At 44.1% G+C, this 19,061-nt stretch overlaps 1 protein-coding gene across 2 annotated transcripts in view; it reads left to right on the forward strand.

Moving 5' to 3' along the window:
- PLCB1 (phospholipase C beta 1) overlaps positions 1–19,061 on the forward strand; it is a 663,557-nt gene that overhangs the window by 607,413 nt on the left and 37,083 nt on the right. The window contains exon 32 of one of the 2 annotated variants that reach the window (XM_050952024.1): positions 11,216–11,280. The exons of the other annotated variant lie outside the window; for it this stretch is intronic. Coding sequence (XP_050807981.1) covers positions 11,216–11,254 — 39 coding nt within the window. The 3' untranslated portion in view covers positions 11,255–11,280. The remainder of the gene's footprint in view (positions 1–11,215; positions 11,281–19,061) is intronic. 2 annotated transcript variants of the gene reach the window in all.

The raw sequence follows: 19,061 nt of genomic DNA on the forward strand, positions 1-19,061 counted from the left end.
TTCTATCTGGAGCTTTGTTGATACATTTATACACCACTACTCTCTCACCTTCGCATCTAGAACTTATATTTGCTTCGGAAGGGCCGTTCTGCAGTCTAACTGATAAGAACTTCTCAGACCACCTCCCTGAGCAATAAGTGCTCCTAGACCAGAACATAAGAATGGCCATACTGGATCAGACCAATGGTCCATGTAACCCAGCGTCCTGTCTTCTGACTCTGACCAATGCCAGATGCTTCAAAGGGAATGAACAGAACTGGGCAATCATCAAGTGATCCACCCGCTGTGATCCAGTCCAGCATCTGGCAGTCAGAGGCCTAGGGACACCCATAGCATGGGGTTGCATCCCTGATCATCTTGGCTAATAGCCATTGATAGATCTGTCTCCTGTGAATTTACCTAATTCTTATTTAATCCAGTTATAGTTTTGGCCTTCCCAACATACCTTGGCAGCAAGTTGCACAGGTTGCCTGTGCATTGTGTGAAGAAGTACTTCCTTTTGTTTGTTTTAAACCTTCTGCCTATTAATTTCATTGGGTGGCCCTGGTCCCTGTGTTATGTGAAGGAGTAAATAACACTTCCTTATTTATTTTCTCCATACCATTCATTACCATTCATGCTTTATAGACCTCTGTCATGTCCCCTCTTAGCAGTCTCTTTTCTAAGCTGACCAGTCTCAATCTTTTTAATGTCTCCTCGTATGGAAGCTTTTCCATGTCCTTAATCATTTTTGTTGCCCTTGTCTGTACCTTTTTCATTTCTAATATATTTTTGAGATGGGGTGACCAGAACCATACACGATATTTAAGGTGTGGGCATACCATGATTTATATAGTGGAATTATGATATTTTCTGACATATTATCTGTCTCTTTCTTAATGGTTCCTAACATTCTGTTTGATTTGTTGACTGCTGCTGCACATTGAGCGGATGTTTTCAGAGAGCTATCCACAACAACCCCAAGATCTCTTTCTTGAGTGGTAACAGCTAATTTACATATGTATTGTTGGAATTATGTTTTCCAATGTGCATTTCTTTGCATTTACCAACATTGAATTTCATCTGCCATTTTGTTACCCAGTCACCCAGTTTTGTGAGATCCTTTTGTGAGATCCTGCTTTGGACTTAATTATCTTGATTAATTTTATATTATCTGTAAACTTTGCTACTTCGCTGTTTAACCCTTTTTGCAGATCATGTATGAATATGTTGAACAGTATTGGTTCTAGTACAGATCCCTCAGGGAACCAATATTTACCTCTCTCCATTTGGAAAACAGACCATTTCTCCCTACCCTTGGTTTACTGCCTCTTACCCAGTTACAGCTCCATGAGAGGACTTTCCCTCTTACCCATGGCAGCTTACTTTGTTTAAGAACCTTTGGTGAGGGACCTTGTCAAAGGCTTTCTGAAAGACCATGTACTCTATAGCCACTGGATCACCCTTGTCCACATATTTGTTGACCCCCTTCAAGAATTCTGTTAGATTGGTGAGGCATGATTGCCCTTTACAAAAGATGTGATGACTCCTCCTCAACAAATCATGTTCATCTGTGCGTCTGATAATTCTGTTTTTTATTATAGTTTCAACCAATTTGCCTAGTACAGAAGTTAGGCTTACCAGCCTGTAATTGCCAGGATCGCATCTGGAACTTTTTTAAAAATTGGCATAACATTACCTCTTCTCCAGTCATCTGGTGCGGAAGCTGGTTTAAGCGATAGGTTACATACCACACTTAGTATTACAATTTCATATTTGAGTTCTTTCAGAACTCGTGGGTGAATAAATACTAATAAGTCACCAGGACCAAATGGTAATTCATCAATTTGTTCCAGAATCTCCTGTATTGACACCTCAACATGGGACAGTTCCTCAGATTTGTCATGTAAAAAGACTGACTCAAGTGTGGGAATCTCCCTCACATCCTCTGCAGTGGGAAATATGCAGAGGCAATTATTAGCAAAGGAAGAAAGCTTATTCACCAGTAACTAGTTATTTCAGGTATTACCCCTACATGTCCACACTACCTGCCTATATTCCCTTCTCCCTCAGAGCGCTTCGCTAGAACTCTGAAGTTTAGAGGACGGAGCTAATATGGTTAGGATGGCATGGCCGTTCTATACATTCTGCTCTGAAAGTTTGGTGAGAACCTTTCTGTGGTTCTCTGTCCTGGAGGTTTCCGAAGTCCCGACACTAAGCTGCAGGTGCATATCTTATATGGGTTAATGTGCAGAGACAATACACTCAAAGCACTGGACAGGGATCTCAAAGTTCAGACTTCTTTTCTAGTTTCCACTGTCTTTTGAGTCTGTTTGCTTAACACAACACTGAAAAGAAAGGAATGGGTGTTTTCTTAAAATACACAGTCAGTTGAACGTATTTTTGTTGAAAACTAAGGCCAAAAGCGTGGGACAATGAGGGTCAAACTGAGATGCCACCTCTGAACCTGCAGACCTCCCGTTGGCAGCAGAACTGTTTATTACTCTGCTGCAAGGCTGGGAGAAGCTGGAATTGGGGCAGGTACATACACACCTGTGTGCCACAGGGTTCTGGCCCAGTAAGAAATCAGATCTCCCTTGGACTGTGCATAAAATTGTAAGTGTGTCATTCTTTGATTCTCTAATACTCAAAACAGAAATTGGCTGCGTGGAAGTATTCAGTCTGCCCATTCCCTTGTTGTATAGATTTGTTGTTCATACAAACTATGGAACTAGACTATAAACATAGAATTATATACCACTGGCTGAGTTAATTGAAAACCATTGTGTGGAGTGCTGTAGTTCTTTAGGATTAAATGCTGCTTGGAGCAGGAAATCTGTGATTTTAAATTGACAGGAAATTGTTTATTGTGAATTGATCTGAAATAGGCAGTTGTACTGAATTAGTTCAATATTAGCAGGATTTTCTACTCAGGAAATAGATATTAAGTCAGCATGAGTTTACCAGAATCCGTTCAATATACACCTCTGCCCCGATATCACGCAGCCTGATATAACACGAATTCGGCTATAACGTGGTAAAGCAGCGCTCCAGGGGGGCAGGGCTGTGCACTCCAGCGGATCAAAGCGAGTTCGATATAACGCGGTTTCATCTATAATGCAGTAAGATTTTTTGGCTCCCGAGGACAGCGTTATATCAGGATAGAGGTGTATTATCTGAATGAGGCTAACTTTAGCTTCAGATGAGAATGCGGCTGAACGTGTTGTTAAAAACAAAAAAAATCGCTTCTTATACAGTATTTAGAATGGAGAAGGGACTTTCCCACGTGGCACCTTGAAAACCATAATTTGGCATATATACTAAATCTGGCAAAATAGAAGTAAATAATAATGATTTGCTGAAAAAACTTTTGCATACAAGTTTTTTCTACCTTTGTTCATTTGGTTTGTGATTTTGAAACTGTTAAATTTTGATTTTTAATAAAGTTTGAGGAGACTCAGCATTTTTCTTGATAAGGCATTTAAGAACTACAAAAGGCTCTTTCTGGTACAACCTCATTCAGGAGGTGTATTGGACTAAATCTTTTCACAGAAGAAGCCCCCATTGCCCCTCTCCCCCCCAAAAGCAACACCATACGGTCTGGTGCATTTTGGGCATAAGATAAGGATCTAGAAAGGCCTGAGTTTTAGCCCCACCTCTGCATCATAGTGGCCTCATCAATGCTTTTAACTTTCAGGTTTTTAAAAACCATATTAAGTTTGAGGCCTGTAAATATTGTTCAGCCCATTTTACAGATGGGAAAATTGTGGCTGATAGAGGTCAGGAGATCTGCTGAAAGTCACACAGTAGCACAGGCAGGATTGTTAGAATGTCAGATTGCTAAATTTATGCCAAATCCACTAGACCATGGGGACTCTTAGACAAGTTGCATCCCCAGTTCAGTCTGATTCTGATCTCAGTTGCACCGATATAAACCTGGAGTCATGTCAGTGATATCACTGGAGTCACTCCAGATTTACACAGTTATGACTTAGAACAGGATCTGGGGTAAGGAGAGCAACATTTCTGAACCCCCAATGTTCCAAATCAAAATGTGTTGTTTCATCGTAGAGATAGCAGGGGAAATTGGAGATTTGATCTGGAGATCAAAGCATACAGGCCTCAGCTGTGAGTTGCATGCTCAGGCAGGGAAGTAATGGGGCATATGGCTCTCCTTACATCCCCATGTAGATTACCCACATCACACTGAGAAGCAGAGAGAGACAACAGCTGTCACTGGGTTGTTACTCCACCTTCCATGTACATAGGTGGGGAGAGCTACATTCCTCCCTGTACTGAGGGGCAAATAAGTTGTACCAGCTAAAGGGCCTGAACAAATGACTTCCCCCATGGAGCAAAGGGGGAATCTGTGGGGCTGATTGTGATCCCCAGAGTCACATTCAGATTCCTGTCTTGTTCTTGGGGCAGCGTAGCTATGCACTGCACTTGACTTACACTCTAGCCCAGAGATCAGGCCCCCAACGCGGGTCGCGACCCCATTTTAATGGGGTCACCAGGGCTGGTTGAGACTTGCTGGGGCCAGAGCCAAAGCCTGAGCCCCACCACCCGAGGCCAAAGCTGAAGCCTGAGGGATTCAGCCCTGGGCAGCACAGCTCAGGTTACATGCCCCTGGCCTGTGGCTGAAGCCCTTGGGATTCAGCTTTGCCCTCTCTGCCTGAGGTGGTGGGATTCCAGCTTTGGCTTTGGCCGACCTGGGGCGGTGGGGCTCAGGCTTCTATCCTCCCTCCTGGGGTCATGTAGTAATTTTTGTAGTCAGAAGGGGGTCACGGTGCAATGAGAACCCCTCCATCTATTACCCAGAAAAATAATATTTACTAATTTACCAATATATCCACACAAGACTAATAATTGACTCTCAATCAGAACAAATTAACCAAAACCCTAACTCATTTCCCAGGGTCAGTTCCTGACATTAATTACCACTTGTGTGAATTCTTTAAGCTTAAAATTGCCTAAACACTAAGTTTGGGAGCCATTGTGGCCTAGTGGCTAGGAAACTGGTGTGGGACTTACGGAATTTGGTGTAATTCCCAGCTCTGCCACTAGAATGCTAGGTGATGTTGAGCAAGTCACTTCCCCCCCAGATGCTTCAGTTTTCCACATCTGTAAAATGAGGATAGTGATACCGATCTGCTTTTTGAAGACTTCAAAAGCTACGGATAATAATGCTGCATATTATCTGACAAGAACTTTACGAATTATACACAGCCAATTATGTGTTTTGGTGTGTCATATTTCATCTTAATGTTTCAACATTCAACACTGAAATGATTCAGTATTCAGTTTACTTAATACTTCACTGTTCTGTCCTGTCAGCTTTTTCAGCATGGCTTGGAATACTGCATTCACAGGTGGACACTCTATTTCTTTTTTTACACATGAATCTCTTACACCTCTTGCCAAGGAACACCCCTTCCTTCTTATGTGGGTAGGTCCTAATAAAACACAGGCTGATATACCGCCAACAAAGGAAATTACTTATGTATCAATAATGACTTAACACCAGATTGTAGCACAAGGGAGCAAAGAGGGCATAAGATACAGGAGGGGAAGTAGGCACTGCAGAGCTGCTATGTTCCCCCTTGTACAGGTGGCTGAGAAATGGGAGGAGCCTTGACTCCACCCCACCTCTCCCCCAGCGCCTCTGACAGCATATTTATACCCATATGTCAGGGAGCATATGCTGATCTGGAACAGCAAGGTAAGTGGGAGAGATTGTGCCACCCCCAAATCACAACAAACTCCCTCCCGTGCTGCTCTGGTGGTAGCGTAACCTCATCCTGGTCTAGATCATACACTGACCATCTAGCCCTTTATGTGTCTCTTTCTAGGCCCACCAAACTCCCTTGAGAAATTGGTTCATGGCCTGTAGTGAGGCGGTGTGATTCCCCGACCCCGCAGAGAGGGACGAGCCTCTCCGGACACCAAAGTGGGTGGAGCTATTGAATCATGCGCCCGCCCCACAGAGGTCAAGGCGCAGGACAGGAAGTATAAAAGCTGAACCCCAGAGCTCACTAGAGGAACAGCTGCCTATGTCAGCGTGTTGACTGTCTTCGGACCTGAGCCAGTGACTCACTACTGCCCGCCAACCGGGAGTGAATGGTTGGGAATACGTTTCCGACTTACGCAAAGTTCAAGTTATGCAAGGCGTTCCGGAATGGTCCCTTCCCACCCTGATATTCTATGATTCCAGCTTAAGTGCAGTTTGTTGCTTTGGATTCCAAATGCACAGTGCTCTGAGTGAGATTCAGCTCTCAATTGTTCTGATGGTGTAAATCTGGAGTAACATCATTTATTCCAGTGGCTGTCTACTGGATTTACAGCAGCATAACTCAGAAGAGCATCTAACCCTTCATCACAGCTTTGAGACCAGAAATGTAAAGCACTCTTTTTGGTGGACTTTGGGACAGTACAGAACAGCCACACATTGACTATTTATCAGATAAAATGAAACATGTTTATAACCTTCACATTTTAAATGCTTATCTTGCATTGAATGATTTTTGTACTTTCTATAGTAGTAGGGTGTCATAGTATAATTCCCCAATCTGAACCTTAGAGTCCACAAGATGGCATACCAGCATGAATTCCTCTAAGCTTAATTACCAGCTTAGATCTGATAGGCTGCCACCACCAAAAATATAGTGTTTTGGGGCACTCTGGTCCCCCCAAAAACCTTCCCTGGAGACCCCAAGACCCAAATTCCTTGAGTCTCACAACAAAGGGAAATAAACCATTTCCCCTCCCCCTCCTTTCTTCCTCCCAGATCTTTCCCATCCTGGGTACACTAGGAGATCACCGTGATTCAAACTCCTTGAATCACAACGTAGAGAAATCAGGTTTTTCCTCCCCATTCTCTTCCCCTCCCAGGCTTTCCCTCCCTGGGCTATCCTGGAGAGAGATACAGATTTAAGCTCTGTGAATTTAAAACACCGAGGAAATTCACCTTTCCTCCCCCACTCCTCCTTCCCTTCTCCCACCAATTCCCTGGTGAGTACAGACTCAGTCCCTTTGAGCCTTAACAAGGGAAACAAATTAATCAGGTCTTTTAAAAAGAAAAGCTTTTAATAAAAGAAAGAAAAAAGTAAGAAATCTCTGTAAAATCAAGATGGAATATTACAGGGTCTTTTAGCTTATAAACACTAGAAAGAAGTCTTCCCCCAGCACAAATACCAATCAAAATCCGTCCAGCAAAATACACATTTGCAAATATAGAAAACAATCAAAAGACTATAACCGCCTTTTCTACTTAATACTCACTATTCTGAATATATAAGAGACTGTAGCAGGGAGATTGGCAAGAAACCTGGTTGCACGTCTGGTCCCTTTCAGGACCCAGAGAGAACAAAGCAAAACCCAAAAAACACAAACAAAGGCTTCCCTCCATCAAGATTTGAAAGTATCTTGTCTACTGATTGGTCCTCTGGTCAGGTGTTTCAGGTTCACTGTGTGTTAACCCTTTACAAGTAAAAGAGACATTAACCCTTAACTATCTGTTTATGACATAGGGCTTCTCCACATAAATGCTGGGAAAATACAGCTTTGAAAATTAATTATGGATAACAGAAAAAATATACTCATTAGACTCTGATCTAAGATCTAGTCTGTCATTCAGAAGCATAGTGTCTTCTCTCTGTGATGTTCCCTGAACATTATTGTGACTAATAGCTAGTCAGGTGCATTTTTATGATTTTGGAAGCAGTACGTTCTGTCTGTGTTGCATTAATTATCTGCAGATTTAAAATGTTTCATCAAAAGCCATTTAACATGATTACTTTGCATGCACAAAGGCATCTAAAATCTATTCCTTGCTAGAATAAAGGAGTTGCTGGTTATTAAAGACAAGATCCATGTAACTCACAGTACAAGAAATGTAGTCATAACAAATGAAATCAAAAGAGCTTCAAATTCGGAGTTCATTTTAATCTTTGTGTTCCTTCCTGACTCTCTCTTTCTTATGCTGCAAGACAATCCTGTTCGCTGACTGGAACTCCATAGCAAGCGAGCACTCTGTGGTAAATGTGTGTGTGCAACACATAATTTATAATATCTGATATACTCATGCTAATTGGATTAAAAAAATAGCCATAGTGGCAGAGCACATATGTTATATAAGCTCTGAAAATATTGCAGAATTTGAATTATGTGCACCTTAATTTGAACTAGGGTGTCATATTTTGTAACTTTATATCACAGAGGAATTCAGGCTGTCAGTTAGCTACAGCTGCTATACTGATATCTCTGTTACATTTGATTGACTGTGTTTTGGGTACTTGCTAATAAGGAAGGTGAAAATTCCAAGTATGGCAGAGGAGAATTGTTTTATTGTCACTTTTGGATGTTGCTTTTTCAAAGTGATTAGCCATTCTGAACCTGATTTTCAGCTTCCAGCTAGGTGTTATTTGCATGTTCGCAAATGTGCACGTACTTTGCACTCGCCCCTCACTATGTGCACACCCAGATCCAACTGTGAACAAAAAAGGCTACAGGAATACCATTCTAGCCCTGTGAGTATATAAAATTGGGATCGCTTGCAGGCAAAGCAAACGCCTTTTCACAAACACAAATGTGCACTCACAAGGAGGTAGGCTAAAAATAAGATCCTTGAAGGAACAGGAGGAGTATTAAACAAAGTAAACAAGTTAGCCCTGGGATGGAAGTTAGTGTGCTGCGAGGTCTGTTTTAAGGAAAATTCTAGGGGCCAAATTCAGACCTTATGTAATGGATGCAACTCTCCTAGAAGTAACTAGGCCAAATTCTGCGGTGACAAAATGGTAATGTAACTTAAACCTCACATATAATTGTGGCATAAAACTGGTGCAAGTGCTAAAATAATGCAACTTCAACTGATTTATCCATCAGCGGGTATGCGAAACAAGTGTAACTTCCAGGCTAAAAGGGCCAGAAATTAAAGTGCCCCAGGAAAAGTAGCAAGGGAATATGCACAATAAAGCAGCCGTCTCATCCCACTGTGCATTTCACTTTCTCGCTGCTACATTTTTTCTGCTGTAATCCCCACATTCTGCTCCCTCCGCATATATTATGGATTTATTTTGCAAACTCCACTATCACAAGTGCCCATTTTCTGGCCAATTTATAGCCAACATGTAACTTACAACACCATTTAAGTCACTGCTAATGTAGTAGCTTTACAGACCAAGGTGAAAGAGAGTTCAAGGGGAAAACAGATAAAGTGGTTTCATTCTTTCATTGTGATGCAATATAGGAGGGCTTTGTAAGTTCTGTTATGTATTAATTTCATTTCATTCAACATGCAGTTAGTTGATGATTTTTTTCTCCACTGTGGTTCAATTACAAGCCATTTATAAATCCAAATGAATGTAAGATGAGCACACAGTGCATAAAATACATTGTTCTCCTTCTTCACCATTACCAAGGAAGTGACTTGGTCATTATGATCAGTTTACAAAAATGCTTTAAGGGGAAACATTTTGTGATAAATTTACATATTACATCAGCTGCTAAGTTACAGAAACTTTATTATTGTTTTTGTTAGAATAGAAAATGAAAACTCTTACCTGTGTGCTACTCATTTCTTTCTATTTCAGCTTAAAAGTTTGTTTTCGATGCTTTCTTAACAAACTTAACAGACAACCAGCTAGGGCCAAGCATCATTGACTTTAATTAATTTGTGCCCAGCTATCATACCAGGGCTGACTTTGGCCCAGTGTCACCATGTATTTAAAATATACAGTGGTGTCTATAATATTTCCTATTCTGAATATATGGAGCACCATGTACACCATGGTGTGGTGTACACCATGGTGTGGTAAACACCAAGGTTTTAATAGCATCTACTGTACTGCAAAAATAGCCGTGAAGTTTTAACTCCTACAAACAGAACTAGAACTGCAGTCCTCATTCATGCAGCTCCCCTCAACATGCAGCAATCACATCACTCACCACCGCAATCTCTGCTGGGGTGAAATATTAGCTGTTACCACACAGCAACACTACACAACAGCTTGGGACAATAGACGAAGAATACACAGCCAGTCGCGAGTGGCAAAATAATTTTAGTAGGGAACATATATTTTTATGTCATAATCCAATTCCAAATAAAAGCTACACTTTAGTCAGCGCCAAAAAGCTACCTTTCTGAAGTACAGTTTTAATAACAAAAAGATAACCTTCAAGCTAATTGTCCTACGTGGACCCCTTGGAGTTTTTTGGATGCTTCTAGGCTAGAGATCTTTCCTTCGGTGTCTCTCTGACCCAGGCCTGTACTCTCTTACAGAAGGCTACCCTTACCCCATTTACATTCGTGGTGTATAATGAGCTACACCTGTCCCAGAGAGTCAGCAATAAATAGCCTGCAACTCTCTGGAGGGTTCCAATGCCTGCTGAGATGGTGGGGTGATATGAAAATCCTACTTCTCTTTTAAATGACCCAAATATGAATTTTGAACCTGGGAATCAAATGCAAATGTAGGTGTTTTTGTTTTGTTTTTTAGGGCTCTTTGGTGGATCAGAATATTGGTTTTATACCTTACCCCGAAAATGTCACCTCCGACAGCATCATGTCCAGTAGCTCCCTCTGCTCCAGCATTGGTTCAATAGTGACTCAAAAGGAAATGTTCCATCTGTTGATTCTCTAGCACCACTTTCTGAAGCATTCTGGGTTTTGCTTGAAGACCTCCTATCTAAGAATTGATTAAGGCCAACCCTGCTTAGTTTAAGAAATCTGGCATGATCAGAGACTGAGGTGATATATCTGTAGTGGCCTTCTATACTCCTTCCAATAGGAACCAGAGGTGGCATGTCTGATTGCCATTGTCCTTATGGAAATGCATTTTTTTCCCCTGTCGAAAGAATATGTCTCTTTTTTGAGGAAATTTTGTTTTCTACAATGTGCCTGAGCTCCAGCTGCACCCAAGCTCAGATCTCCCACACAGAAGCATGTTGAAACATTGTCCTCTTTTAATAAAGAGTGACAGGTTATGTTTCCTAGATTGGGTTTGACTATCTAATATGTTCCTACAAACTGGTCAAATTCACTGCCTAATGTGTTCCGACCAACTGGTCAGATATTAATGAGCCAGCGCTCAGAAGGGCAGAGTTATCTTTCTGTTGTTCATTAAGTGCCTAGATAAAAGAGAGGTTGCTTTTTCGTACTGCACAAAATTATGTAATTTTAGTTTAGAGTACTTGCTTATCACCTAAAATTGAAATGATCCTTGGTTTTGTTTTAAAGAGCATAGAAGAACAAGAAGTAGAGGAAAAACAGAAGTAGAAATGGAGTATGAGACTATAGTGAAAGTGAGTGAAACGTTCCCCTCCTTATCTAGTAATGCTAATTTGTTTTAATTTTTCATGTCAAAACTTGAGTTGGTAGGATCCACAGTTTACTGCCTCTTGGTTCACCTGGTAACTCAAATCTCTGAAGGTTTTGAGCCCTTTTATTATCTGCTGGCTGCGTAACGTGTGTTGCCACTGATGGTTATATTCTTTTTAGACTGGGAAAGCAGTTCGTGGCTTCTTCACATCACACCTCACCCCACCCCACTGTTTTGTTTGTAATGCTTTTGCCTCACCTCTAATGCAGTGATCAGGAGATGCATGTAGCAGCATGAGTATAAAAGCTTTTCAGGCAGCCATCTCCACAGCATCTTCTGTTTCATCTCTCAGCCCACCCTACTGTAGCAAGTCAGAGCCAAAATCCTATTCCCCCGAGACTACCCACAGAAGGCCAATGCCCTGTTTCCCATAGACTACTGGAAAGTCCCCTAAAAAGCAAAGAGAGATTATGAGGAAGGAGAAGAGGGGACTTAAAGTCTCCAGAGGAGGGCATCAAGGACTGGCAGCATCAGAGAGGGGAAGGGACTGTAGGCCGGATCGGCGGGTAGCGATCAATCTATTGGGGATCAGTTTATCACGTCTCGTCTAGATGCGATAAATCAATCCCCTAAGGTGCTCCCGTCGACTCTGGAACTCCACCAGAGCGAGAGGCGGAAGCGGAGTTGATGGGGGAGCCGCGGCCATCAATCCCGTGCTGTGAGGACGGGAAGTAAGTCGATCTAAGATACGTCGACTTCAGCTACGTTATTCTCGTAGTTGAAGTTGCGTATCTTAGATCGATCCCCCCTCCCCCAGTGCAGACCAGGCCAAACAGTGGAGCAGAGTGGGGCACGAAAAGCATTAGAGGCGTGAGGGAAGAGGAGAGATTCAAGCCTTGTTGATAGGAAAAAGAGAGGAGCACAAGCTAATAGGGTTCAGAAGAGAGTGCCAAGGCAACAAGTCATAGGGACAGGGAAGAGAAGAGAGGTAATCAGGGGACGGGAGAGGTAGGGAAAATGGTGGCAAGCAGAATGGATTTACATCAGTGAAAGGGAAGGACCAGGAAATTAGTGGAGCCACCCGGAGAGATTAAGAGACAAAAGGGGAAAATTATTCTGGTGGAAATGAAGACGACTGAGGAAAAGACCCACCAGGAAAGATGAAAGTAGAGTATAAGAAAATAATTTCTTTCTTTAAATTACTTTATAGAAGGGTTGATGCCAAAAATGCCATAGCAGAAGGGATAAGAGTTTGATTGTGTGTCACAGAGCATTGGGGATATGACTGTGTAGGAGGAAGGAAGCTTGGGACAGCTGCTTGTAGATGCAGATGTGCATGGGATCTCAGGTTTTCTTCTGTCTAGGGGATGAAAATAAACTGCTTTGATTATTAATCAGTCATTTTAGTTCGCTTTGTGCTGATCTTTTACCATACTGATTCTACCTTTCTGAATGTTTTAATATGCTTTGAGTCTTGCTGAAGCACTGTCGCTTTGGGGGGACTAGCAAGGGGGAACTGAGTATTGTAACAGAGCATAACTTCCCCTGGGAGAGTTCCTTAGTAAAGGATTTCAGATAATCGCTAGGAAGGCACTTACCTTTGTTTGCGTGCAATGGATATTTTTCAGTGTCTTAGGGCCAGATAGCGGCGGAGGATTAAGGGGCAACAGCCTTCACAGAACTGCTACTTCTCCTCCTTCTGTACGGGGAGGAAGAGGAGGGCTGAGAAGTGAGTGGAACAACACAAGTGAAGGAGTTTGTGCCAGCTGTCAGTCTTCTGCAGGTCCTCATCCCAGCCTCCAAGAGGCTAATTTTGACTCTGAGTCACAGTCTAGTTACTGCTGTGCTTCTGGGAAAGCACAGCCACATGTTGTTGCCCCTTGCTCAGGGCTTTGTCAAAGCCACAGATTATCCCATAATCTTTAAAAACACAAGGCATTGCAATTGATGGTTACAGATATTTGGAGGATGACCTCAGACATCTAATCTTAAAGAAGGAGGTGATTGGGCCACACAAGGTGGTACTGCCGAGACAGAGATCTGTGGTAGGAAAGTGGTCTGGCAGCAGTGGAGGGAGAGAAGATGGAATTTACTGCAATCTCTGTAGCTCTCCTCAAAAAATTTTAACACAAGATTCCTATTCGCCTTGAAAATAAATACCTCTCTCTTTCTGTAATTCATAATCCTTGCTATCAGTGGCTCAGGATCACATCTTGTTTGTATCTAGAGTTACACTCCTTTCTACTGTGGTGGCTACAGCAAAGTCAAAGGTGGTTAGGCATCTTGGTTGCTTTGATCTGTTTTCCATGCTGGCCACTATCATTTCATTGCTTCCTGGTGCTCTCTCATGTGTTGTTTTATCCACCTGTTTTCTGTAGACTTACAATTAGATTGTAAAAGCTTTGAGGGAGGGACTGTCTCTTCACAGCTTCATAGTTTATAAAACTAGAAGGGACCAGTTGAGTCATCTGTGTATAACACAGGCCATAGGACTTCCCTGAATTAACTTCTGTTTGAAGTAAAGGATATTATATGTTCATATGGAGCCTACCATATTGGGACCATCTTCAGGAACTAGTTAGAAATCAATCCAGGCAACACTCAGTCTGCAAAGTGGCTACATCCCTTTGGGATTTGCCATGATGACAGCAATTTGGGTCCTTGACCTCTAGGCTCTACTGTAATCGAAATAATAAATAATGTATATGTTTATTGATGCTTAAAGTGTCACCTTAATTTGAGTCACATTAGTTTTCTGATGTGCATGATATGTCTTCTGACCACATGGATGCTACCATAGTCTTCATGTATCTATTAGGGTTGCCAGGTGTCCGGTTTTCAAGCAGAATGCCCGGTCGAAAAGGGACCCTGGCGGCTCCAGTCTGCACCACCAACCGGGCCATTAAAAGTCTGGTTGGCGGCACAGTGGGGCCCCATGGCTAAGGCAGACTCCCTACCTGCCCTGGCTCCATGCTGCTCCCGGAAGCGGCCACCAGGTCTCTGCGGTCCCTAGAAGCTGCGATGGCCAAGGACTGAGAGGCTGTGCCCGCTGCCCCTGCCCCGAGTACCAGCTCTGCAGCTCCCATTGGCCAGGAACCATGACCAATGGGACCTGTGTGGGGTGGTGCCTGCGGGTGTAAAGGCAGCGCACACCACACAGAGCCATCTGGCCGCCCGTGCACAGGAACCTGGCAGCTGCTTCCTCGGAGCCACAGTAAACGCCGCCGGGACCCCGCATTCCCACCGCACCCCAACCCCCTGGCCCAGCTCAGAGGCCCCTCCTGCACCCCAAACCCCTCATCCCCAGCCGTACCCCAAGCTGGTGCCACCCTCCCTGCACCCAACCCTCTGGTCCAGCCCGGAGCCTCCTGCTGCACCCCAACCCCCTGCTCCAGCCCCCTGAAAGTGAATGAGGGTGGGGAAGAGTGAGTGAGGAGGGGTGCGGGATGGAGCAAGCAGGGGCAGGGCCTTGGAGTAGGGGCGGGGCAGGGGTGTTCAGTTTTGTGTGATTAGAAAATTGTCAACCCTAGTATCTATACATACTGTCGCATGCTTATAATCTCTTATTTTAATGTTTTTAGTTGTTGTAAGATCTCTTGCAAAGAGAATAATTAACTTGTTAAACACCAGGTGTTTAAAGCAGACATTTCACTCTAAATAGTGCTCAGTTCTCTTCTCTGAGCTTGGCAGAATTAGGCCGCAAAACTCCTAGGGCTGGTCCTTGCTTGTCATCAGGGCCGATGCAAGGATGCTTCACGCCCTAGGCGAAACTTCCATCTTGTCCTCCCCGCCCCGAGGCATCCCCCCCGCAGCAGCTCCCTCCCTCCGCCCTGAGGCTCTCCCTTGCTGCAGCTCCCCACCCCCCACTCCTCCCTGAGGCACCCCCCCGCCCCAGCTCACCCCTGCTCCACGCACGAGCACCCCGAGCACGCCGTCGCTGCTTCACTTCTCCTGCCTCCCAGGCTTGCGGCACCTAAGCTGATTACTGCCGCAAGCCTGGGAGGTGGGAGAAGTGAAGCAGCCACGATGTGCTCGGGGAGGAGGCGGGGCAGGGGTGAGCTGGGGCGGGGAGTTCCCCGCGTGCCACCCCCACCCCCGCTTACTTGGTGCAGGCGGCCCTCCCCGCGCTCCCCTGCCTCAACTCCCTCCACCTAAATGCCAGCGGCGACTGGGGCGGCCGAAGATCCGGCCGCCGCAGTCACTGCTGAAGAAAATGGCGCCCCCCAAATCCCAGTGCCCTAGGCAACCACCTAGGTCACCTAAATGGTTGCACCAGCCCTGCTTGTCATGAGCTCTAGGTTCAACTATCCATATACAGGGAAGCACTGGACAAGCATTTTCATGAGCAAACTTGTTACAACAAAAGCAAGAGGAACTGTGAGAACATAATAAATACCTTGGTATCCTGATGATGTGCAGCCTGGGAGATTTACAGGAGATGGCAGCAATAAATTGGCAACAGTTTGCCAGGGAGCTGAGAGTTCTTTGTTTATATGCAAATGTCACGAGGATATTGATTTCTGCTTCTAGGAGATGTACTATCTTCTTTCCTGAAAAGCTGAAGAGCTAGACTAGAGCTCAGGGTGTTTTATTTGAAATAACTCAACTAACATTTAGAAAGTCAAAAATAATAGCCTTAATGATTGTTGCCCCTTTTGACCTGAGCATCTAGGCAAAGTTCAGGCCCTGTGCGATGTTCCAGTTGGAAGGAGAAATTGATGGAGTCTGGCATTTTCTTTGATGCAGTCTTTTTTATTGACAAGGAATGTACAAAACCCATTGTTTTCTGAGTGCAGAAGGAACCAAATAACATGAAACAGATACTTTTGCTCACAGCACAAAAGGCATTTTTTTCAGCCTGCGCGCCAACCCAAAAACCTCTCCCCAGGTTTTTTCCAGGGTCAGCCACCATTGTTTCATGTATCAGATCCTTATGGCAGTGTTTCTCTCTCCCTGTCTCTCTGTCCTTTTTGTCTGTTGGCAGTTACTTTTTGTTCTGACTTCCCACACACAAACATACACTCCTACCCAAAACAATGTTCAGCAAAAGCTCCTGGGCAGGTCCACAGAGTTCTTTTGTCTTAGGTGGGCCTTATGCTTGCAGTCATGTTAATTGAAGGGTGGGCTCACACCCGTCAATCTCAATCCATAGAAATGTTTCGCCCAGCTCATAACAACACCCTTCACACACACACACCTCAGCTTCCCCTGTTGTCCCAGTGAGGCTTAAAACTGTGACACTCACCAGCCCCATCCCAAAGAAAAAAAAATTAAAACATTCAGAATAATGCAAAATTAACTATTCACATATGTATAGTGTCTTTCTGTCAAGATGTTTTCACATCACCAACCCAAAAGAATTTCATTCCCTCCCAAATCTCGTTTCTCATCTTGGGTTTCATGTCAAGCAGACCCTAAAGACTGCCTATTGTTTATGTGGAATTTGCTGGCTGAGGCAGACCCCACCCTTGAGGAGAATTCACTCTGTCACAACTTTTCCAGTCTCAACTTCAACAGCTACATTCTCAGATTCAGAGGGCAGCAAAACTGAAATTCTGTCCCCCGATATCTTCTCAGAGGGTTCTTATGGATAATTTTGGGTTTAGTCCTGTGACCCACCTGTATCATGGATACTATTTCATTCATCTGAGTCAGTACTGTATAGGATTTCCTCCCAGTTTAGGCCTCCTACCCATCTTTCTTCTGGGATTGTGGAACCAGGTCCCTCCTTTTAAAGGTTTCCCCATATGACCTTACATCAGGGGTTCTCAAACTGAGGGTCGGGACCCCTCAGGGGATCACGAGGTTATTACATGGGGGGTCACGAGCTGTCAGCCTCCACCCCGAACCCCGCTTTGCCTCCAGCATTTATAATGGTGTTAAATATATTTTAAAGTGTTTTTAATTTATAAGGGGTAGGTCGCACTCAGAGGCTTGCTGTGTGAAAGGGGTCACCAGTACAAAAGTTTGAGAACCACTGTCTTGCATCATACAGCTTTTTCATTTTGACAGAGGCTATCTTCAGATATTCCCTAGCAAAAGGTGTGATTTTTTTTCAGTCCCAGTGGTTCAAATGCCTTTGTTCCTCTCCAGGAACTCCATACAAGAGGTTTCCTGGGGTCCTTAGCTCATGCCAAACATGAGGAGTGCTAGGGTACACTTCTTACTCTTATTAACTGCTTTTCTATAAGCCATCAAAAGGAATGGGATATACTGGTGCTAGTTTCTTGGTGCTGTTTGGCAAGGTAGCCAGCTGAATCCCTGAGTCCTGTTGAACCTTGTCCCCACCCCCATTGGATTGGGGGTGTGCTGAGGTGGTCCAAATTTTGTGGATCCTAGAATCTCACAAACCTGTTGAAACACATTGGATTTAGAGATTTCTCTTCATCCATAACTTGCCTGGGCCCCAAAATCTGGTGAAGAATTCATTCACTAGTCTTCTACTGTCGCAGCCTCTTGATTTCTTATTGGATAAGCCTCAGGGCATTTTGTGAAGTAGTCCATAGCTATCAGCAAGTATTGATTGCCAGCCTCTGTCGCAGTCAAAGGCCTAAGAATATCAGTGGCAATGCTCTCCTTTGGTACCCCCACAAGATACTGCTGCAAAGGGGCTCTCCCAGTTTTAGGAGGGGGCCCTCCTTTGCAATGCAAGCATCACATTTCCTGCACCAATTTCTGCACCCTGCCTGCATGTTACCCAATAGAAATTCTCCCTGACCTTGGCTAAGTTTTTTGCAACTCCGTAATGTCCAGCAGTTTTAAGATCATGACATCAACTCAGACCCTCTTGTTTCATTGCATCTGGTACAAACAGCTGCTACCTGTGTCCATCACTTGCTGTTTTTCCCCATCTCCTATACAGTATATCATCTTTAAACCTTTTGCTGGCATTGTGAGGGGACATTACATTCCAGGGTGGATGCATTTGTTGGTTTTCCAATCACACGCTATGCTAATATCAGGATCCTGTCTGAGAAGTTTTCAGTTGCTCTGGGATGCATACTTTAGCCCCATCCCAGCTGTTCTAGTGGATGAAACAGGAACATGGGCACTCCTGTGAATTAGAGAAAGAGTGGCACATCCATCTTCCTGAGCAACTAGTTCCTTGCTCTCCTGCTTGGGCCAGCGTTTGTAATGAGCCTCCTAGCAAGGCTGCCTGGATAAGGCAGCAGCATTATCACGCTCATGGCCAGGCCTGTGTGTGTGGCTGTGAAATCATAGCACTGCAGTTTCTCCAGCCACCTGGCAAGCTAGCCCTCAGGACTTGTGATTCTAAAGAGCCACTGCAGGGAAGCATGCTCTGTCCTGACCATAAACTTCCTCTCATGCAAATAGTGCGGAAAATGTTCGATAGATTTAACCACTGCTAAGAGTTCCTTTCAGGTGGTGCAATAATTTCTCAGGAGAATTTAGACTTTTGTTGTAACAAGCTGCCACCCTTTTAAGTCCCTTGTGTTCTTGCATCCGTACTGCCCCCAGACCATAAGCACCAGCATCCGTGTCCAATATGAAATGGGTTTTGAAACATGGCTAGGCCAAGACAGGAGGAGGAACAAGGGCACTTTTCAGCTCTCAGAATGCCACTTCACTCCCTGTTGACCGCTGAAATGACTCCCTTTCTCACCCAGCCTCTGTAGTGGTTTTGCGATACAGGCAAACCCACCACTAAACCTTCTATAATAGGAGCAGTGCCCTATAAAATGGCACATCTATGAGTATCTGGCACATTGGCCAGCTCTATACAGCCTCAATTTCCTTTTTTGT

Source organism: Gopherus flavomarginatus, chromosome 4 (assembly GCF_025201925.1).
Source record: "Gopherus flavomarginatus isolate rGopFla2 chromosome 4, rGopFla2.mat.asm, whole genome shotgun sequence".
NCBI classification, from domain to species: Eukaryota; Metazoa; Chordata; order Testudines; family Testudinidae; genus Gopherus; species Gopherus flavomarginatus.